Source organism: Ictalurus furcatus, chromosome 7, assembly GCF_023375685.1.
Source record: "Ictalurus furcatus strain D&B chromosome 7, Billie_1.0, whole genome shotgun sequence".
Classification (NCBI taxonomy): domain Eukaryota; kingdom Metazoa; phylum Chordata; class Actinopteri; order Siluriformes; family Ictaluridae; genus Ictalurus; species Ictalurus furcatus.
In genome coordinates, this window is record NC_071261.1 from 29735447 (window position 1) to 29754808 (window position 19362).

Consider the following 19362-nt stretch of genomic DNA (forward strand, 5'->3'; position numbering starts at 1 on the left):
CTAGAACCCATGTTGAGAACCAGTGCCTTAAGGGTTCTTTGGAAGGTTGCGATGAAAGTATACTTTTTGGAGCTTTTCTTGAAGAGGAAACCATTTATTGTGTGATCCTACGTGCAGGATCAGTGCATGAGCTAGATGTATTTATTGTTCTGAGAGTGCATTAAGAACGACACCAAAACGTTACCCATTAATGAAATAATTTTATTTTATTATTTTTTTTTTACATTTTTTTTACTGCTCTAATTAAGGTAAGTTGTCAGAAAATTATATTTTGGATATCCATTTGTGACAAGGAAAGCCTTTCTGACATTGTATTATAGCTGGGAGCATTTCAGTAAATACTCTTGGCACACACAAAGGCATTGTTCGAATAACATTGCATGTCATTCCATTTCTTATCAGCTGCGGACAAAGAAGAAAGATAGATATATATTATACATGGCATGACAACTGAATTAAAAATGAATCACCATACCAAAGTTATAAAAGATAGATTCTAAACACAGTTACATAAGGAAGCTTCTACTCACAACCCCAGTTTGTATGTGCACAGCACTCTCCAAGAGCAAAATTGGGTTCATTTGGACTCCACTGGGTGAAAGTCAATTTGGTGCCATCAGACCAAAAAAAGTAATGTTTCTGAAAGGATGAACAGTGGAAAGAACATCAAATTTGGAGTTTCTTCATTTGACCATGTATAAGTCAGTAAATCAAGCACTATACAGTTATATGATTCCCTGCTCACATATTTGAATGATATCAGGGAGTGTTTGATTCTTAGCGAACCTTCTGACAGGCATTGAGGCCGATCCATGTTGGATTCTCCTGGGGGTCATGAGCACGGATAACGGCCTTAACCAGTTGATGTTCTTTTTCGCTGTGTATTGAGACCAAGTGTGCACCGAGATCTAGACAGCGTTTCTAGAAAAAGAAACAGTTGTAGCATTACTGCATGTTCATTAATGCAGTTATTATCCACAGTTATGCATATTGTAAGGAAGCCTCCTTGGTTCTTTATAAATGAGTTTTCATGAATAATTGTAATTTTATATGCTAAAACAGGAGGCTTTTTAAAATTTTATTTTGGTGGATCATTGCCAATCCATAGCCTACCAGTAGCAATGGTATTATTCCTAGAAATAATATCAGTTGCCAATTTTAAGTTCAGAAAATTACAAAAACAACAACAAAAAAAAAACAAAAACAAAAAAAGAATCATGCTCCATGAATACTATTGAACACATCTTAATAATGGGCCTAATTTTTACATAGACTGTTTAAAAAATTGTGCTGAGGGAGTCCACTTTTTTATGTCATTTGTTCTAGTTATATTCAAAACTACTGACATGAACTAGCATTGAAACCAGGATATAAAAGATGTGTATTATGTGTATATAATACCCATTCCACCACTCATGTACTAATAAATAAGCATTTCATAACATTTCTCACTCTTCTGTAAAGACAAATGTGAATACAGGTTTAATGAAATGAATTGAACCTCAGCAGAAGCCCAGTCCATTTTGGTCTGATACAAGAAGCAACGTCTCTCATATTTCACCCAGCCATTTGGACAGCATGTGGAACATTTGCTGTCTACACGACGTTCTTTGGATTCTGACTCATTAGCATTAAAGAAAGAAAAAAAAACTTGTCAATAAATTGTTTGAAATGGAGCTACTGAGCTGATGATGGTTATATTTTAACAAGATGTGACAAGCCTGGGAGATCTATTAGATAACCATTAAATACTTTACTTGTAGCAAGCTTAGAACAGAGAAACCAATTGAATTACACCATTTTAGTCACTGGAAACCAAACATGGAGATGTTAACCTTTTCTTCAATCTTGGAATGGAGCGTAAAGACATACTGGAGTCACTGGTGTTGTCAAAACGATCTACTATTAACCTGTGTCAGATTAATCATATTCTTAAATATGTTTTCATTCATTCCCACCAAATAATTAACTGCAGACCACATAACATAACAACAACATCAACATAATTTGTATCCATGAGATACCTTTATGTATTAAAGGTTGGCCAAAATATATTCATTCATGGTCTTAATTTGTGGCCACATGGAATTAACTCGTGGCCTTGATATGTTAAATCATGGCCTGCATTAGGTTAGAAATTTGAATGAGTCCCACTCATGTTTACAAAGCTCCACCCCAAGAATCTACAGTGGCCCATGGACTAGAGTGTCTATAAAATGAGTGACATCCAAACACAAGCAGGTATTCCAGACAGGAACTTGTTTTTCCAAACAGTGACTTTATACACGTTTGCTAAGGCCATTACTTAACCCATTGGGGTTTCATTCATTTATTTACTTACTTCAAGGTTATTTGTACATGGAATTTGTAAGGAATAAAAAATTAACTATTGCACCTTTAATACGTTAACTTGTGGTCACACCTTATTAAAAAATAACCACAATGTTACCTCAGTGGCCTTGTATGTTTATAACTTGTGTAATAGGAAATAATCATTTTTTAAAAAATCGGTAAAGATGGTACTAATGAGGGATTCTTAATAGCATGCTGATCTGTGCAGGTATTTTGATTACCTTTCACGATCTGATCAAAATCAGCCGCTAGAAACCAGAAAAAGACAGAGAAATGTCAGTGCTGGTGGTCAGACATGACTAATCTACTGATGATTTTCAAGCTTTAATTTTAATTTTACCTGTCTGAGGATTCACCACATCAGCTAAAAATAAAATGGGTAAAGTCATCATTTTGGTAAATAACTTTCTCTACATTTCTTATACGTACAGATGACAAATTCTGATCTTCAAAGGCATTCAGGTGGCTATAATCCCAGCATAGGAAACAAGTCATATTTTCACTAATAATATGATATTTTGTTAAACAAGCAAAAAGAAAAGCAAACAGCTGTATTATAACTATACTATCACCTACATTTTCTGCAGTGCCCATACTTCTGCAAGTGTATCATTTTAGTTGTTTACATATCCTGATTAACAGGGAAGAATCTTACCAAAGACTGTTGCTGCTGTGGCGAGAATAAGAAGCAACATCACTTCAGTCTGATGAGCCATAGTTCTGGATTTTTCTGCACTGCAGGTAAAGCATGTTTGTTTTAATGTAATAAAAAAAAGGTGTATGTCGTACCTCAACAAAATTCCACTTACATTTAATCAGGAGTGTCTTCTTGCTTGGTGTAACACGCTGAGGCAAGCGGCGATGCTTATATAGTGATGCTGATAGAAACGTCATGTTTCCAAAGAATAATAACATCATTTTTTCATCATGATAACCATTTGAACTTGAGTTAATAATTATTGCATATATAAAGATGATAGGACAAGAACATGGTGATATGGAAATGTTTGGACTTGTACATGATTGAACACCTTCAAGGTTACATTCAGACTGCATGGATTAAAGATGAAGAATATAATATGAGGCAAAGCTACAACCATACAGTGCAACCAAAAGTATTTGGACACTTAAATATTTGGACACATGCACATGCGAATCTCACTGCATTAGAATAGATATATTGGTCATAATTAGACAAAAAAGTATTTGGACGGTATGAATGGGTGTGTGAATGTGTATATGATTGGCACCCTGTCTAGGGTGTACCCCACCTCGTGCCCGATGCTCCCTGGGATAGGCTCCAGGTTTTCCCATAACCCTGAAAAGGATAAAGCTGTATAGAATATGGATGGATGGAGTATTTGGACGCTCAATTGTTGTATTTCATTGTGAATTCCAATCTGATTTTCCGATTCTTACTGCTGATGAATGGTTTGCATCTTGTGGTGCAAGACTCAAGACTCTACAGTTGCAACAAAAAGTATGTGAACCTTTTGGAATTTCATGGTTTTCTGAATAAATTTGTCATAAAATGTGATCTGATCTTCATCTAAGTCAAGGGTATTGACAAATATAATGTGTCTAAAATAATAACACAAAAAAAAATTCTGATCTTTCATGTCTTTATTGAGAACAACCAAAAAAACTCATAGTGCTTGTGGAAAAAGTATGCGAACCCTTGAGTTTATGACCTCAAAAAAGTCAGGTTTTAGTACACCTAGAGTCTCATTAAGAAAATGAGTTTGGAGGTGTGGACTACAGCTACTTTGACTGATAAAAACCCCTCAAACTTTTGGAGTTTGCGCTGCACAAGAAGCACACACTTATGTGAGGCATGCCTCGCCAGAAAGAGCTTTCAGAAGATCTACGATCAAGAATTGTTGATTTACATAAAGCTGGCAAGGGTTACAAAGTGATTTCAAAGACTTTTGAAATTCACCAGTCTACAGTTAGGCAAACATTTTACAAATGGAGACACTTTGGGACTGTTGCTACTCTACCAAGAAGTGGGTGCACAGTCAAAATGACACCAAGAGCACAACGAAGACTCATCAGTGATGTAAAGAAACAACCCCGAATGACAGCCGAAAATTTGAAGGCATCATTGGAACTGGCTAACATCTCTGTTCATGAGTCTACAATACGTAAAACATTGAACAAGCAGGGTATCTACGGCAGGACACCATGAAGGAAGCCACTGCTTACTGAAAAGAACATTGTTGCACGCCTGAAGTTTGCAAAAGAGCACACTGACACTCCACAGCAGTATTGGCAACATGTTTTGTGGACTGATGAAACTAAGATTGAACTATTTGGAAAGACCACACAGCACTACATCTGGCGTAGAAAGGGCCTGGCATATCATCATGAAAACATCATCCCAACCGTAAAGTATGGTGGAGGAAACATCATGATTTGGGCCTGCTTTGCTGCATCAGGGCCTGGCCACCTTGCAATCATTGAGCTGGAGATGAATTCCCGAATATATCAGACAATTTTTCAGGATAATGTGAGAACGTCTGTATGTCAGCTGAAACTGTGTAGAAGTTGGGTGATGCAACAGGATAATGACCCAAAACACCGGAGCAAGTCCACAACAGAATGGCTTCAGAAAAACAAAATCCACTTTTTGGAGTGGACAAGTCAGAGCCCAGACCTCAACCCAATAGAGATGCTATGGAATGACTTGAAGAGAGCCAGACACATGAGACGTCCAAAGAATATGACCGAGCTAAAGCAGTTCTGCCAGGAACAATGGGCTAAAATTCCTCCTCAACCAGTTATTAATTCTAAGGGTTCACTTACTTTTTCCACTGCCATTTTGAATGTTGAATGAGTGTGTTCAATAAAGACATGAAAGATCAGAATTTTTTTGTGTTATTATTTTAGGCACATTATATTTGTCAATACCCTTGACTTGGATGAAGTTCAGATCACATTTTATGACAAATTTATGCAGAAAACCATGAAATTTGAAAAGGTTCACATACTTTTTCTTGCCACTGTATAAAGAACTGAAAGTGAACTTCTTTCATCTCCTTTTCATCTTTTGATTGTATATTTCTACTCTCGAAGTCTTCTTTGAACAGTGGATTCAGGAACAATGGAGCAGACTTTCACCCTTGCCATTTGGAGGTTGTTGGTGATGTCACTGACTGTTGTTTTTGGGTTTTCTTCACAGCTCTCACAATGTTTCTGTCGTCAGCTGTTGTTTCATTGGCCAACATATTCAATGTCTGTTGCTCAGTACACCAGTGGTTTCTTTCTTCCAAACATTCCAAATTGTTATATTGGCTATGCCTAATGTTTGTCTAATGCCCCTGATTGATTTTTCCCTCATTTATATCCCAGAGACAGCTCTGATCATCATGGTCCTGCTAATGTCTTATAAAAAGAATTGTTTAATTTCTTGTCACCACTATACTCTTTACCTGGCTGTTACCACAATAACTGCTATGTCCACATATGGTATAAGCTAATCTGCTAAATACTATGTCATAGCATGTTATGTTTACATTCACAGCGTTTTGCACTACCTGTTATATCTGACACTTTCTCTACTCAGCGCTACACTGTCACTTACTTTGCCCATTGTCATGTTTTATTAGTTAGTGTACTGTCTTGTGTTGTTTGCATGTGCACTTTACGTAGAATGTGTAGTTCTGTGTCGTCATATGGGGTTAGTGTGTTTTATGTAGCACCATGGCCCTAGATTTCACTGTGTACTGTAGCAGCTCTATAAGGTTGGAATGACAATAAAAACCACTTGACTTGATGTTGGCTTATCCTTTTTTAACAACAAATGCACTCTTAACAGGTGAAACTGAAGTCTAAAACCAAGAGTAGACGTTCAGAGGTATTTATTGTTTAAACAACTAATCTAACAGGGTAACAAGAAATATCCGTCATCTTCTAATATTTCCGCTCGCCTCCGAATTGGGTGGTCTGATACAAAATGTGCTATGTTCTACGTCGTTTAACACATCTACATATAAATACCAGGAAATAAAAACTGGAATTTTAGACTCTCTTCTCATATTCATCTTTTGGTCTCAAACCCAAATGTCTTCAGTCCACAGCAAACACAAATGAATTGGCCTTGCCGTTCCAGGAATTTCAGAGGGGACTATAGCTGTAAGTGGCAATAGCTTATTTTCTATGCATATACAGTTTGTCTTTATTTCTTTCTATTTGATTATTTATTGATATCTGCTTCTTGAGTATAAAGGTTTCATGTGTAAATAGGTAAATTCAGTGAATTAAATTATTTATAATCTGTTAAGAAACAAGATATATGGTAGGCAACCACACTAAATGAATCAGGTGTGAATTTAAAATATCATAGAATAAAATATAAATTGAAGTTATGGAACAGTGATTGTAATCTTTTGTGGCTGCAAGTTAAAGATCCTAATCCAGATTGTCAAACTGGTTTAATCATTAAACGTCTCGTTTTTATTCAGTTGAAATGATGCTGTGCGCATGATCTCTCCTGGTATATAAGATTCATCTCCACATTTTAACAATCAGAAACAAACTATTTATGTATTTTCTTGCTCATTGAAACCAGAATAACATGGACACCTGTACTGTATATAACAATATCAACATAAATATCTCCATACAGTAGTAGAAGTGACAACAGTTCCTCGTAGTGGATTCAATCTTTTGGACAATAATGTAGAAATAGCACATAGTGTAGCTGGTATTACCTCTTGAACTGCCAGAGGGTGTTCAAGTTCAAGTACAAACTACAGATTTAGTCTGAATTGGCCTTAATGTGCACACTGAGACAACAGCAGAGTAGCCACTGGAAAGGGAAGCAGGCAGAGAGACAGGCAAGATCATGACTGGTAGAAACAACATGATCGCACCAAAATAGAGATTTTTTGTGTGCTTTCAACTGGAGCGACAGTATCCCTTACTTCTCCGAACTCCTCATCTCTAGGATAAATTTAACGAGTGTAATATTGGCTAATTTGTCTTCTTGAAGATTTGATTGATTCTCTTGATTATATTTCTGATCTTTGCACATTCACCACCTTTGTGAATAGGAAAACTGTGAATAGAACACCTGCACATGCATGCCATTATCCATTCAGCCAATTATGTAGAACTAGTGCAAATCATACAGATACAGGTCAAGAACTTCAGTTAATATTAAACTGGACAGTTGAAGATTAGTAAAAGACCAGGCAATGTTTCATCATTCTTCGTCTGGCCAGTTTCTATGAGCTTGTGACTACTGTATCCTCAGATTCTGGTTTTTGGCTGACAGGAGTGGAACATGGTGTCGTCCTCTGCTGAAGTTCATCCAACTTAACATTCTATGTTCTATGTTGTGTATTTTGAGAAGCTTTTCTGTTCACCCCAATTGTAAAGCTTGGTTATTTGAGTTACAGCACCCTTCCTGTCAGCTCGAACCAGTCTGACCATTCTCGTCTGACCTCCCTCGTCGACAAGATTTGTTTTTCCCACCATTCTGTCTAAAATTTAGAGTGTGAAAATTTCAGTTGGTCAGTATTTTCTGAAATGCTCAAACCATCCCCTTTGGCACCAACATTCAACATGCCACGTTCACGGAGATCACGTTGTTCCACATTCTGATCATTATTGTGAACATTAACTGACCTGTATATGTATGAACTTATGCATGCGTGCAGCTACAAAACTAAGGTAAATGTAGATGTGGTTTAATGTAACGTCATGCTTAGATGAACTAAAGAAAACTCTTTCTTCAACCACTCGTACCTGATATGTATTGTCACTAGAATTCCTCTATTCCTATGGCACCTGCATTTACCTGAAATGACTTCACTTCTTCAAATTACAGTATAAATTTAAAGGTTTGTTTAATGATTCTTCAGTAATTTGATTAATTTTTGTTATTCGCATTAGAGGTTACAGTAAGCAGGAGTTTTCCAGACTAACTCTAAAAAATGTTTAATTTACATGAACTTCTTATGTGGTCATCTCAGAAGTTGGTCGTCTGTATGTTCTGGTCTCTGACTGTGGCTGTGTTCTTGCAGCCAGATTTTGTCATGTCATGTCATGGCAAACCAGTGACTCCATTTCTGAGAATGCACCACGAACTGCAAACATGGCCATCGACTGCAACTCTCAAATTTATACACAGTCACGTCACCTTCTCTTGAGAACTAATCAGACACACCTGTTCCCAATTACAATCTCAATCCCACCACACTACTTAAGAGACTCTCTCACACACACAGCCATTGTGAAGTATATGTGAAGTTACAGTCTGTCTCTGCTGGTGCCAAGCCTTGATCCCTTGTTTGTTTATTCTGGTTTTGACCTCATCTTTTTGCCTTGCCTTGTTTGGATTGATTGCCTGACCTCTGCCTGTCTGTTTATTGAATTGTGCCTGATCCCTTGGACTTGTTTTGTATTAAACTAAATAAACTGCACTTGCATCCAGCCTCAACCCCATTGTGTGACAGATTTGAAGGAGTTAATCATATAAGCTATACAAAAAGTACAAATTGTTACACATTTGCTTAATGGGTGGGCATGTGACTCATGGTGAGTCAAATACTCTTGGCTCTTTATACTCACTGTTCAACACAAGACCTGAGAAACACAGTCTATAGACAGAAGTGTAAAATATAATAGGGAATATGAGTAGCATGAAAGGAATCACTCCAAAGCTAAATGGCCTATGTGCTTCAGCACAGGACATCTTAAACAGATGTGCAAGACAAATTATGGCAGAAATTGAACAGGTAAGACAATTTCTTGGAGTCTTAAGTTTTTTAAATTTTGTCAATTTTTCAGGAACTTATTTCTGAAATAAATGGCATTGGTATTTTAGACATTGAGCAAGCTTCCAAAAGGTATTAATGTGCTTTTCATTTTATGTGACTTACAGTCTCCATCCAAAAGTATTGGAACAGCGAGGCTAACTGTTTTGTTTTCGCTATACACTGAAATCATTTGGGTTTGGGATCAAAAGATGAAAAGGAGATGAAAGAGGTTCACTTTCAGTTCTACAGTTGCAAGAAAAGGTATGTGAACCTTTTTTTTTGGAATTTCATGGTTTTCTGCATAAATTTGTCATAAAATGTGATCTGATCTTCATCTAAGTCAAGGGTATTGACAAATATAATGTGCCTAAAATAATAACACAAAATAAATTCTGATCCCTCATGTCTTTATTGAACACACTCATTCAACATTCAAAATGGCAGTGGAAAAAGTAAGTGAACCCTTAGAATTAATAACTGGTTGACCCCCCCCCCACAGCAATAACCTGAACCAGGCGCTTCCTGAAGCTGTGGATCAGACCTGCACATCGTTCAGGAGGAATTTTAGCCCATTGTTCCTGGCAGAACTGCTTTAGCTCGGTCATATTCTTTGGACGTCTCATGTGTATGGCTCTCTTCAAATCATTCCATAGCATCTCTATTGGGTTGAGGTCTGGGCTCTGACTTGGCCACTCCAAAAGGCGGATTTTGTTTTTCTGAAGCCATTCTGTTGTGGAATTGCTCTGGTGTTTCGAGTCGTTGTCCTGTTGCATCACCCAACTTCTACACAGTTTCAGCTGACATACAGATATTCTCATATTATCCTGAAAAATTGCCTGATATACTTGGGAATTCATCTTCCCCTCAATGATTGCAAGGTGGCCAGGCCCTGATGCAGCAAAGCAGGCCCAAATCATGATGTTTCCTCCACCATACTTTACGGTTGGGATGATGGTTTCATGATGATATGCCAGGCCCTTTCTACGCCAGATATAGTGCTGTGTGGTCTTTCCAAATAGTTCAATCTTAGTTTCATCAGTCCACAAAACATGTTGCCAATACTGCTGTGGAGTGTCAATGTGCTCTTTTGCAAACTTCAGGTGTGCAGCAGTGTTCTTTTTAGTAAGCAGTGGCTTCCTTCATGGTGTCTTGCCGTAGATACCCTGCTTGTTCAATGTTTTACATATTGTAGACTCATGAACAGAGATGTTAGCCAGTTCCAATGATGCCTTCAAATCTTCGGCTGTCATTCGGGGTTGTTTCTTTACCTCACTGATGAGTCTTCGTTGTGCTCTTGGTGTCATTTTGACTGTGCACCCACTTCTTGGTAGAGTAGCAACAGTCCCAAAGTGTCTCCATTTGTAAAATGTTTGCCTAACTGTAGACTGGTGAATTTCAAAAGTCTTTGAAATCACTTTGTAACCCTTGCCAGCTTTATGTAAATCAACAATTCTTGATCGTAGATCTTCTGAAAGCTCTTTCTGGCGAGGCATGCCTCACATAAGTGTGTGCTTCTTGTGCAGCGCAAACTCCAAAAGTTTGAGGGGTTTTTATCAGTCAAAGTAGCTGTAGTCCACACCTCCAAACTCATTTTCTTATCGAGACTCCAGGTGTGCTAAAACCTGACTCCAATTAGCTTTTTTGAGGTCATTAACTCAAGGGTTCACATACTTTTCCCCACAAGCACTATGAGGTTTTTTTGGTTGTTCTCAATAAAGACATGAGGGATCAGAATTTATTTTGTGTTTTTTATTTGATTTTAGACACATTATATTTGTCAATACCCTTGACTTAGATGAAGATCAGATCACATTTTATGACAAATTTATGCAGAAAACCATGAAATTCCAAAAGGTTCACATACTTTTTCTTGCCACTGTATTTACATCTAGCTGTGGTAAACAACTTAGAACATGGCACCTTTGGTGGCAGACCACACAATTTTTAGATGAGCCAAAGTATAGGAACAGATAGTCTTAAAGTAAATTAAAGTGTATAACACTTAATATTTAGTTGCATATTCTTTGCTTGCAGTAACTGCATCAAGCCAGCAACAGACTGACATCAGCAAACTATTGCGGTCTTCTTTTGTGGTGCTTTTCCAGACTGCAGATTTGTTCAGTTGTTGTTACTGCTGTAATTTGTGTCTTGTGGTATGGTCACTATATTTCTGCTCTTGAAGTCTTCTTCGAACAGTGGACTGTGATCACTTCACCGCTGTCCCGTGGAGGTTGTTGGTGATGTCACTAACTGTTGTTTTTGGTTTTTCGTTCACAGCTCTCACAATATTTCTGTCATCAGCTGTTGCTTTCCTCGGCCGACCCATTCTGTGTCTGTTACTCAGTACACCAGTGGTTTCTGTCCTTTTCAGGACATTCCAAATTGTCGTATTGGCCCGATGCGTGTGCTTTGCTCCCACAGACAGCTCTTTATGTAGGTTTATCCTCTTAAACAACAAATGCAGTCAGTCTTCACAAGTAAAACCCAGGACTCTAAACAAGATGAGACATTCGGAGCTATTAACTGATTAAACAATCAATCTAACAGGGCACACCTGGGCAACAAGAAACCCTTGTCAGTCACATGTTCCAATATTTCTGATCATGTGGAAAAATGGGTGGTTTAAAGCAAAAAAGATGCATGTTCTAATTTATTGAACACATCTGGATGTAAATATCAGGAAATGAAAGCTGAAATTCTGATCTAAACATTATATATTCGTCTTTTGATCTCAAACCCAAATTCAGGTCTTCCGTGTATAGCAAAAACTAAACGATTGGCCTTGCCGTTCTGAGGGGAACATACATTTCAAACATAGCTATTTTTTTTTTGCTATTAGTTGAATTACATCCATTCTATAAACCCTTAAAAAATACAAATCAAAATATAATTACAAATAATTTGGCATTATTTGTATTAGTGTCTGGGTTACATTTTGCTGAGGAAAACTCAAACAGACCAGACCAGGCAATTCTGAGTAACTTACTTATAAGTTAAAGTAAGTATAATAATTGATCATCTTGATTATGATTAACTTTATAAATTTGCATCCTGTCTTGTGTCTACATCCATCTGGAGAATCTGTAACCAGAACAAGCAGCAGGTGAACCATGAAGAGTTAGACAGGCTGAACTCTGTACCCCTGTTTATCATTTGTCTATTTATTTAAGTCTATTTGCTATATGTCCTTCAGCGAGCCAAATATAGTACCGAGTTATAATAAGTAAGGAATAGAACACTCCGGGTGTGCAATTATAGAAAAATAATGTCCTCACTGTCCAAAAAGTGATTTGTGTCAATTTGTAAATAGATATTTATAAATGAATTATGTTAGTTTGAATGGGTATTCACTGTACCCTATCCATATTTTATTCAGTTTTCCAATTGTTTAGGCTAGAATCATGTTCCTACATAAACAGTTAATGTATTCATGTTACTAGCACTCGTTCTGTTAGACCTTAGAACTGTACAGGTGTTTGGTAGTCTTTAACACTGCTTCTGCTTTTAAAAAGAAAACACATAGATTTTGCGAAATGACTTCTGTGTTGTGAATCCGTGACGCTACTATGTTTTACAGGGGGTCGAGAAACACTATAAAGAAGTTCTCAATGTTTCGTCTGGTGATTTCCACAGAATGGGATTAAAACCAATCACCTTCACTCGTCAGGTAAACGCAGTTTTGAGTATAGGAGGTCAAAGTTCATGGGGATATTAACCTTCCTCTTTCTAGACTGTGTGTGCAGTGTCATTAGTCTCATCATCAATCCTTTTATGACTTTAATCAAAAGTCTTTGAGAAGTTAAAACTAAACTGAACAGGCCTCAACAATGCTCTAACCCAATAAAACATTGACCAGAGATAAGGGTATTTACGGGACATTGACTGTATATTACTGTGACTTTTACTGTTTGCATGTTTTATAAAATGTGTCTATGGGGACTGTGGTGCAGGTGCTGGCCGCTTGTTTCTACCCCTCGCTCCTGAATGATGAGAGTTTACCCTTGGATGCAAGAGAGAGGGCGCAAAGCATTCTTCGTGAAACTGAGGCAGGGAGCATAGGTGATCTGTTTAAATAACTTTATAGCATATCTATAACTAAAACTACTTAAGAGGAGAATTATCCAAAAATGTTTGCTTCTTGTTGCTAAAAGGAAGTTAATGAAGGAGAGGTAACATTTAAAAAAAATATATATATCATCTTACATGCTCTCCTACATTCATTATTAGTTTCACTGAATCTTGTATACATGGTAAGTGGTAGCTCAGTGGTTAAGATGTTGGGCTACAGATCGAAAAGGTCATGATTTCAAACCCCAGCACTGCCAAGCTGCCACTGTTGGGCCCTTGAGCAAGGCCCTTAACCCTTAACTGCTCAGATGTATAGATGAGATAAATGTAAGTCACTCTGGATAATTGTGTCTGCCAAATGCCATAGTGTAAATATGTTTAAAAACAGTGTTTAAAAGGGTTTCTAGATCCAGAGTAATAACATCATTCCAAATAGGCCTTAGGAAAACTTTGATTTACAATATTGTAATGAATAGGATTTGGCTACCTTCTTCAATTCAGAATCCTCTGTCCCACAAATTAGATCAGCCCCAGGACAGAACAAATGTGCTCTTCCCTGCCCCTTTTCCTTATTAAGGAAACTCACAAGGCATACATAGTTTTAACAGTGGATGTGGCAAGGTGAAGGCTTGGCAAAGTTTAATTGCATTTTAAAGTCACCTCACAGACAGCAGAGGACTCCAAACGATTATAAATTTACTCCTTTATAAATTATGGCTAATACAGTAATTATAGTAAATAGAAACTATTGTACTTATGTACCAGTATCTATAACTATTGTGATTACTATTTCATGACAACTGATGTGCTAAACATTATTATTATTATTATTAGTAGTAGTAGTAGTAGTAGTAGTAGTAGTAGTAGTAATATACGTAGTAATAGTAGTAACAGTAGTAGTAATAGTAATAATAGTACTACTAATAGTAGTAGTAGTGGTAGCAGTAGTAGTAGCGGTAGTAGTAGTGGTAGCAGTAGTAGTAGTAGTTAGTGGTAGTAGTGGTAGCAGTAGTAGTAGTAATAGCAATAGTGGTAGTAGTAGTGGTGGTGGTAGCAGTAGTAGTAGTACTAGTAGTAGTAGTAGTAGTAGTAGTAATAGCAGCAGTAGTAGTAGTAATAGCAGTAGTAGTAGTAGTGGTGGTAGCAGTAGTAGGAGTAGTAATAGTAGTAGTAGTAGTAGTGGTGGTGGTAGTAGTAGTAGTAGTACTAGTAGTAGTAGTAATAGCAGTAGTAGTAGTAGTGGTGGTAGCAGTAGTAGTAGTAGTAGTGGTGGTGGTGGTGGTGGTAATAGTAGTAGTAATAATGGTGGTAGCAGTAGTAGTAGTAGTAGTAATAGCAGTAGTAGTAGTAGTAATAGCAGTAGTAGTAGTAGTAGTAGTAGTAGTGGTGGTGGTAGCAGTAGTAGTAGTAGTAGTAATAGCAGTAGTAGTAGTAGTAATAGTAGTAGTAGTAGTAGTAGTAGTGGTGGTAGCAGTAGTAGTAGTGGTGGTAGTAGTGGTAGTAGTAGTAGTAGTAGTGGTAGTAGTAGTAGTAGTAGTAGTAGTAGTGGTGGTGGTAGCAGTAGTAGTAGTAGTAGTAATAGTAGTATTATTGTCTCCTTTATATCACCAGGATCATACACTGCTGCACGTGGGATTAAAAAAATCCAAGCCTCCGTATGTAAATTTATCACCAAACGTGATGGTGTTGTTCCTGATCCTGACAACATCTACATCACAAATGGGTCCCAAACAGGCCTCAGAGTGAGAAACACCAAAACAATAAGCACACATTTACATAATACACTTTTCAACCTGGAAAATCAACAGTAATTTACCCATAGTTTTCTCTGTAGAAGGTACTGGAGCTGCTGGTTCAGCATGAGACCGGGGTTCTTACTCCTGTACCGTCCAACTCCACCTTTAACATGGCAGTGGTTGCTCAGGGAGGACTTGTGGTGCCTTACTACCTGCATGAGGAGCAGGGATGGGCAGTGCAGCTTGAAGAACTGCGTCGAGCCCTGCACACAGCCAGGGGCCGATGCAACCCAACAGTGTTATACATCATCAATCCAGGAAGTCCGACAGGTAATGGAAGTTTTGGCAGTACTGACCGATTCGTGTGTGTGCATATACATGTATTCAAATTTAGATATGAAACATGTATGTCTGGTATATTTACATTAAGTTAAGTTGAGAAAACATGAATAAGAAAATTAAAAAGCTGAACCCTTAAGCATTTTAAATTGACTTTGGGTTATTAACAGGAGCACCAGGTTAAATGAGCAAGAACGACTAAGCCCCCATTTCTTTCAAACAAACAAACAATATATATATATATATATATATATATATATATATATATATATATATATATATATATATATATATATATATATAGTTTTGTCAAATCTCTTAAGCAGATTGTTTTGGATTTTTGTTTTGTTTTTGATGTACTGTTAATTTGTGTTTTGGCACACCATTTGTAGAATCACCCTGCTGCACTACCAAATAAAAACTTTTCCATATGATTTACCAGGGTTCTATAGCACAAAATGACAGACACGTATGTGCAAAATAAACAAAACCACCCACAAACAAGCTTTCACTGCAAAAAATGACATCTTATCAAGTAAAAAATATCAAATTTATCTACTATTTCTTATTATAAGATTACAGTAAACCAAATATAAGACTAAGAAGCCTATTTATAGAAATATTTTTAAGTTTAAAATTTTCGTATACGTTTGGAAGATAGTTTTGCTTCTTTCTAGAAACGAATGCTTAAAATTAGCAAAATAATCTGCCAAGAGAAAATTTAAGGCTTAAAAATAGTAATATATATATATATATATATATATATATATATATATATATATATATATATATATATATATATATATATGTCTAGAAATACGGTTAATAATCTTATAGTATATAGTGTATTATTATATTACAGTTTTATTGCAATCCTTTAATGGCAAATGCTAGATCATTTAGTCTATATTCAAGATATTTTAACTGCTAAGATGTCTTTTTTTTTTTGCAGTGTGACCTTTACATCCCTTAAAAAAAACCAAAACCATGTCATTTTCATAACTCTGTAAATCTCTTTAACTAAAGTTGCATGAATGTTTCACCAGGCCACGTGCAGAGTAAGGATTCAGTTGAGGAAGTGATTCGCTTTGCTGCAGAAGAAAGGCTCTTCTTAATGGTAGATGAGGTGAAATGAAAAGTTCCTAAATACATACTGTAATTCACACATTTTCTTTCCTACATTTAAGAGTACCACCACCTAAGCACTAGAAGATAGCATCATATCTGAACGGAATCCTATTATTCGTACTTAATATCTGCAATTTGCATGTAAGGTTAACTTGGTGAATATTGGATCTTTGAAACATATTTATGCTTATGGCTTTCCCCTTTTTCATTTTGTCCCAACAGGTGCATCAGGACAATGTGTATGGGAAAGGAATTGAGTTTTATTCATATAGAAGAGTGCTGGCTGAAATGGGTCCCCCATACTCCAGCACAGTGGAGCTGGCCTGCTTTAACTCCATCTCCAAGACTGTCATGGGAGAGTATGTTTCATACATGTTCATGGGGATGTTGGGTGACAAGACCTGGGGCACACTCAGCGTTCCAGTTCATCCCAAAGTTCATGTTAAGTGGAGCTGAGGTCAGGGCTCTGTTCAGGACACTCAAGTTCTTCCCACTCCAACCTTGGAAACCATGTCTTCATGGAGCTTGTTTTGTTCACAGGGGCATTGTCATGCATGGAACAGGTTCAGGGTTCTTAGTTCCAGTGAAGGGAAATTATAATGCCACAGCATACAAACACTTTCTCTACAACTGTGTACTTTAAACTTTGTGGCAACAGTTTGGGGAAGAGCCACGTATGGATGGGACGGTCAGCTGTTCACATACTTTTGTCCATCCTCTTAAATTCAGAGAATTTGAGGTCAGACTTACTGTGTCATTTACTGCAGCTCTTACTTTTGGATATAAAACAGTATATTAAAAAGGTCTGAAAGTCGGTGTTTAACTTTCTTTAAGTAAGGAATAAAATATGTTTGGTTTGCTGTTATACAAAAATAACAACACAATCTTTATGCCACTATACTATAGTCCCTTTGAGTTGTTACTATAGACACAATAACACATAAGAATGCGTACTTTAATGCAACGTAAACCTGTGATTTAACCTGTCAGATCTCCTAACCAATCACGAATTCAACAGCAGTATAAACTGGATTAAACCTGCACTAGAATGAAAAAAAAGTGCATTGATATATTACTGAAATACATCCAATTCACATTTGAACTCATATAGTGTCTAAATTCATTGAGTTCAGAATCCTTCGTAAGGGACATGTAATAATGTACCTGCCTGAGGATTAAAATCAATCAATCAGTCAATCAGCAATGGACAACTGATCTGCAAAACCCCTTGTGTGGTCAGGTCTGGTCTGCGTGGAGGCTACTTGGAGTTGGTGAACCTTGACCCTTTAGTGCTTCCATACATCTACAACTACTTCAACTTGACAGTTTGTGGATCGGTGGGCGGACAAATCGCTGTGGACTTGATGGTTGACCCTCCACAACCCACACAGCCGGCGTATGACCTCTACACTCAAGTGCGATGTGTTATAATGCAATCATTTTCTTTCATTAGGACATTGTTTAAAAAAAAATTTTAAAAAATTAAAAACCTTTTCCAAACATTTTCAAAAGTATCCTTCTCATTTTAAACTTGACTTTCCCCAGGAGGTTCAGTCAATTAGGAGGGCAATAAGGAATAACGCCCAGAAGACCCTGGAGGTTCTCAGTGGCCTACCTGGAATCAGCTGTCAGCCAGTAAATGGAGGAATATTTGCCTTCCCACGTCTGCATTTGTCCCAGTCTGTAATAGAACATGCCAAGGTCAGACAGCCAAATATACTACAATCACTAACGACACCAATTGCACTCAACCGATCATATGTCAATAACTAATAGAACATATTTGTGGTAACACTTTACAGTACATATATTAAAACCAGATCTGGATTTAAATCTTGTTTAAACGTCTTAAACTTGCTTTAATTTAGTTTATATACAGACTTGAGGGATTCCATGCATCGAACCATTCAAAAATGTCCAGGCAACACTCTCTTGTGCTATAACATTTCTCTGCAACAAGATTAAGTTGTACAACATAGAAGTATAGAATATGTAAAATGTGGGTAATTAGCATCTAGACGTATAGCACAAGAACGTTAATGACTTTCTAATGATAATTTCATTAAAATCACAATTGACTTACTTTCTTCGTCGTGTGAGCTTCAGGAAATTCGGATGAGTCCCTGCGACTTTCTGTCGTACATGTGACTCGTTTAATATGGTGAAAGGAGTTAGTATAGTATGTTGTAGAATTTCCGATGTACGCCAGACACTTTACAGTACATCGTGATCACCGTGCTATGTAAATTAGCCATCATCATTTGGCTATTGTACTTTTCAAGCCCCACTATTTGAAGTGAACGTGGTATTTATGTGTGTAGGAGAAGCAGCTGGAGCCAGACTTGCTGTACAGTTTGCGTTTGCTGGAGGAAGAAGGCTTGTGTGTGGGAGCTGGATGTGTGCACGGGCAAAAAGAAGGAACCCATCACATCAGGTGCTCTTAATGCCTTCAGTCTGATAGAACCAAGGTCCAATCTTGATTAGATTAGAATACGACGAACCATGCTAATTTACCAGTGGTGTTTCTATTGACCTTGATCATTAACGTGTGCTCAGTTTTTACGCACTGTCTGAGCACTCGGCCTTGTACGGCCTCTTAACTGAACATATGCATGTACTGTACTTTTCCTATAAAGGATTTGCCTAGCGACTCCAGAGGACACCATGAAGGACGTGCTGCAGAGGCTGGAGAGTTTCCAACTGCGCTTCATTAAAGAGTTTCCCTGATCAGCCACCCTGGCATAAACATGAGAAATCTGAAAATAGTATTCTTATTAATTAAAATGCTTCCTCTGAACGTAGTTTCTGAGGTTGTATTCTGTCCTGCTACATCAATCGATTTTCTGGACTCTGTATTCAGAGTATGCAAATGATCAGATTTTTCAGTGATTCAGATTTCAGAGTCAGACGCTCGTCTGAATAGCGATGAAGTGCGTAGTTATATCTGAGGTCTGTATACTAATGTGCACAGTCTG

At 37.3% G+C, this 19362-nt stretch overlaps 2 protein-coding genes across 2 annotated transcripts; one reads left to right on the forward strand and one right to left on the reverse strand.

The window, feature by feature from the left end:
- Nucleotides 1-300: 300 nt before the first annotated feature.
- Nucleotides 301-3178, reverse strand: LOC128610416 (lactose-binding lectin l-2-like). Its single transcript, XM_053629723.1, has 7 exons — nt 3008-3178; nt 2693-2716; nt 2574-2600; nt 1502-1617; nt 787-921; nt 531-639; nt 301-402 (listed from the first exon to the last, which is right to left on the reverse strand). Exons 1-7 carry the CDS (start codon nt 3066-3068, stop codon nt 332-334), a joined length of 543 nt encoding a protein of 180 aa, XP_053485698.1. The 5' UTR covers nt 3069-3178; the 3' UTR covers nt 301-331.
- A 5495-nt stretch (nt 3179-8673) lies between these two features.
- LOC128610404 (alanine aminotransferase 2) lies at nt 8674-19114 on the forward strand. Its single transcript, XM_053629706.1, has 11 exons — nt 8674-9095; nt 12694-12783; nt 13067-13175; nt 14796-14926; nt 15019-15250; nt 16306-16385; nt 16610-16746; nt 17628-17802; nt 17933-18088; nt 18709-18821; nt 19024-19114. Exons 1-11 carry the CDS (start codon nt 8991-8993, stop codon nt 19112-19114), a joined length of 1419 nt encoding a protein of 472 aa, XP_053485681.1. The 5' UTR covers nt 8674-8990.
- The last annotated feature ends 248 nt before the right edge of the window (nt 19115-19362 follow it).

What these genes read in the sequence shown, in the direction of transcription:
- LOC128610404 (XM_053629706.1), top strand. Translation starts at nt 8,991, where the DNA reads ATGAGTAGCATGAAAGGAATCACTCCAAAGCTAAATGGCCTATGTGCT. An exon ending in TTATGGCAGAAATTGAACAG is followed by an intron (nt 9,096 to 12,693) that starts GTAAGACAATTT and finishes TATGTTTTACAG; the next exon opens with GGGGTCGAGAAACACTATAA. An exon ending in TCCAAGACTGTCATGGGAGA is followed by an intron (nt 16,747 to 17,627) that starts GTATGTTTCATA and finishes TTGTGTGGTCAG; the next exon opens with GTCTGGTCTGCGTGGAGGCT.
- LOC128610416 (XM_053629723.1), bottom strand. Translation starts at nt 3,068, where the DNA reads ATGGCTCATCAGACTGAAGTGATGTTGCTTCTTATTCTCGCCACAGCA. An exon ending in TGGACTGGGCTTCTGCTGAG is followed by an intron (nt 922 to 1,501) that starts GTTCAATTCATT and finishes TTCTTTTTCTAG; the next exon opens with AAACGCTGTCTAGATCTCGG. An exon ending in GCCTCAATGCCTGTCAGAAG is followed by an intron (nt 640 to 786) that starts GTTCGCTAAGAA and finishes TCATCCTTTCAG; the next exon opens with AAACATTACTTTTTTTGGTC.